This window comes from Chanos chanos, chromosome 3, assembly GCF_902362185.1.
Source record: "Chanos chanos chromosome 3, fChaCha1.1, whole genome shotgun sequence".
In the NCBI taxonomy this organism is placed as follows: Eukaryota; Metazoa; Chordata; class Actinopteri; order Gonorynchiformes; family Chanidae; genus Chanos; species Chanos chanos.
The window spans coordinates 377,501-380,000 of NC_044497.1; the positions used below are offsets into that span (position 1 = coordinate 377,501).

Sequence of the window (2,500 nt, forward strand, 5' to 3'; positions counted from 1 at the left end):
GTGTTTTGGAAGGTGTAGTTACACTGTGTCAGTCCAGAATCGTGGCTGTAATTTATCACTGGGCAGTTCGATTAGGTCAGACATTATAACGCTGTTATTACATTAGATTAATGCAATTTAATTTGTTGTTTTAATATTATTCTGTTAATTTAGTTTAAATTCATTTGTTGTTTTAATATTATTCTGTTAATTTAGTTTAAATTCATTTGTTGTTTTAATATCATTCTGTTAATTTAGTTTAAATTCATTTGTTGTTTTAATATTATTCTGTTAATTTAGTTTAAAGTAATTTGTTGTTTTAATATTGTTATTATGTTAGATTAACTTAATTTCATATGTTGTTTTAATATTGTTATTATGTTAGATTAACGTAATTTCATTTGTTGTTTTAATATTGTTATGCTGTTAGGTTAATTTTATTTCATTCGTTGTTTTAACATTGTTATTATGTTAGATTAATTTAATTTCAAATGTTGTTTTAATATTTTTGTGTTAGTTTAATTTCATGTGTTGTTTTAATGCAATATAATTTAATTTTGTTAAAATGTTGTAATAATGGTGACATTATGTTAGTTAATCATGTTAATTTTGAAAAAGATATTTGTTGTTTATTGACTGCAAGTGTGTTTAAATAAATATATTCTAAACAAAAAAGTCAAAATAACTTATTTTAATAAAATACTGTTCTGTTTTTTTTTTTCCAGCTGAAATCAGAAAATTGGTGGCAGAGAACTGCTCAGCGTCAGTATCAAACGTCCTGTACGACTGGAGTTCCCACAGGGAGCTGAACAGTCACACACACACACACAGACACAGACACAAACATACAAACACACAAACAGAAGGAGGTTAAAGCTGTTTCTCCTTGTCCTCCTCCATCTCTCCCTCCTTTGTCCTCCATTCCTCCTCTGCTGGCCATGTCCAAAGAGGAGGCGACGTGTAAGTCTGGGTCCGGGAGCTATAAGCATAAGGAACGGAAGCCCAAAAAACCGCATTACATCCCACGACCGTGGGGCAAACCCTACAACTACAAATGTTTTCAGTGTCCCTTCACCTGTATGGAGAAATCCCATCTGTACAATCACATGAAGTACAGTCTGTGCAAAAACTCCCTGTCGCTGCTCATCGAGTCCGACTGGCCGTATAAGAAAGGCAACCTGCTCCACCCAGACCGTCAGCACCATCTCCGCCTCCAGCAGGGGAGCGCCGGCTCCAGCAGCCCGACGGGAGAGCGCTCAGAGCAGGCCGCGGAGGAGCCCGTCCGGCCCGACCAAAACCCGGAGATCCAGATCAGCGAGGAGGGAGAGGACGGGGAGGGAGGGGCCGCTCAGAGCGACGCGGCGGATGATGAAGCCGCAGCCAATGAGGTGCCGGGACCCGAGAGGGCGTGTCCGAGGGCGGCGAGGAGCCAGGCGAAGCAGGAGGCTGATCTGGTGATGGCCGACGCCTTCTCGCTGGAAGAGCAGCTGCTGCGAGCACGCTCAGTAGAGATGGAGGCAAAGCTGCGTCGTTATAAGCTGTCGAAGACCGCACTGCTCTCTGAACACTGGCGTCTCCATGGCAACCCAGCATCAAGGACAAAAGCTCCTGAGACCACGCCTTCGACCATGCACACACCCACCCCGTTACCCTGTTACCCTCCGCCGGGTCCGCCCGACCCTCCCGAAACAAATCCCCTTAATCTGTCTTTGCTGGGCGTGGGCTACCCTCTCGCACCTGGCCTCTTCTCATACCTGAACCCTGCTCTTAACCCCACACACACACCTGTCGGCTCTCTCCCCTTCCTCACCTCGGCCACCGCGGCTCAGCTCACGCACACGCACGCCGACCGAGCCGTCGTCCCCCCGCGGCTCTATTACCCCTTCCTGTGTGAACACGCGTTTGGAACTTCTGCCGAAACCGCGGCCAAAGCCGTCAAACCTCCATCTGTCAATCAAGACTCGGCCGCATCCCCATACGCGCACACACTAAGCTTGTGGAGAGTTCCTCCGCTGAGACACAACTCCGGACAGGCCTCCCTCGCCACCTGGGTCTCCACCACTCACCCCTCCCCAGAGCCGGCGTACCGTGCCGAGGAGGCCAGCCAGACGGGCCCCCCAGGACGGGAAGCGGGTGTTAAGAGATGGACAGAGACGTCTGAGGGCCCTGCAGGGAAGAGAGCAGCTCTTGGATTCTCTCTTGACTTCCTTAAAAACATCCACACAATCGCACCCTCTGTAACCATGACAACAAATAGGCTCCTCCCCCATAGCAGGTACAACTTTAATCATTTAGAAATAAATTTTAAAGCACATGCTTCACATGCTCTGTTTTTAAAACCAGTTTTAAACAAGTTTTGTGTATGATGCAATTTCAGTAGTCAGGTGCTCCAAATGTTTGAGAGAGTTTTTCTTTGTGTTCACATGCACATGTGTATGTTTGTGTTTGCGTGTGTGTGCGTGCGTGTGTGTGTGTGTGCGTGTGTGTGTGTGTGCACGCGTGTGTGTGTGTGGTCATTTTC

At 46.3% G+C, this 2,500-nt stretch overlaps 1 protein-coding gene across 1 annotated transcript in view; it reads left to right on the plus strand.

The window, feature by feature from the left end:
- The first annotated feature begins 917 nt into the window (after nucleotides 1-917).
- prr35 (proline rich 35) overlaps nucleotides 918-2,500 on the plus strand; it is a 2,372-nt gene continuing 789 nt past the window's right edge. Inside the window, exons 1-2 of the mRNA XM_030770147.1 lie at nucleotides 918-1,548; nucleotides 1,624-2,216. Of these exons, the coding sequence (XP_030626007.1) occupies nucleotides 918-1,548; nucleotides 1,624-2,216 (1,224 nt within the window). The remainder of the gene's footprint in view (nucleotides 1,549-1,623; nucleotides 2,217-2,500) is intronic.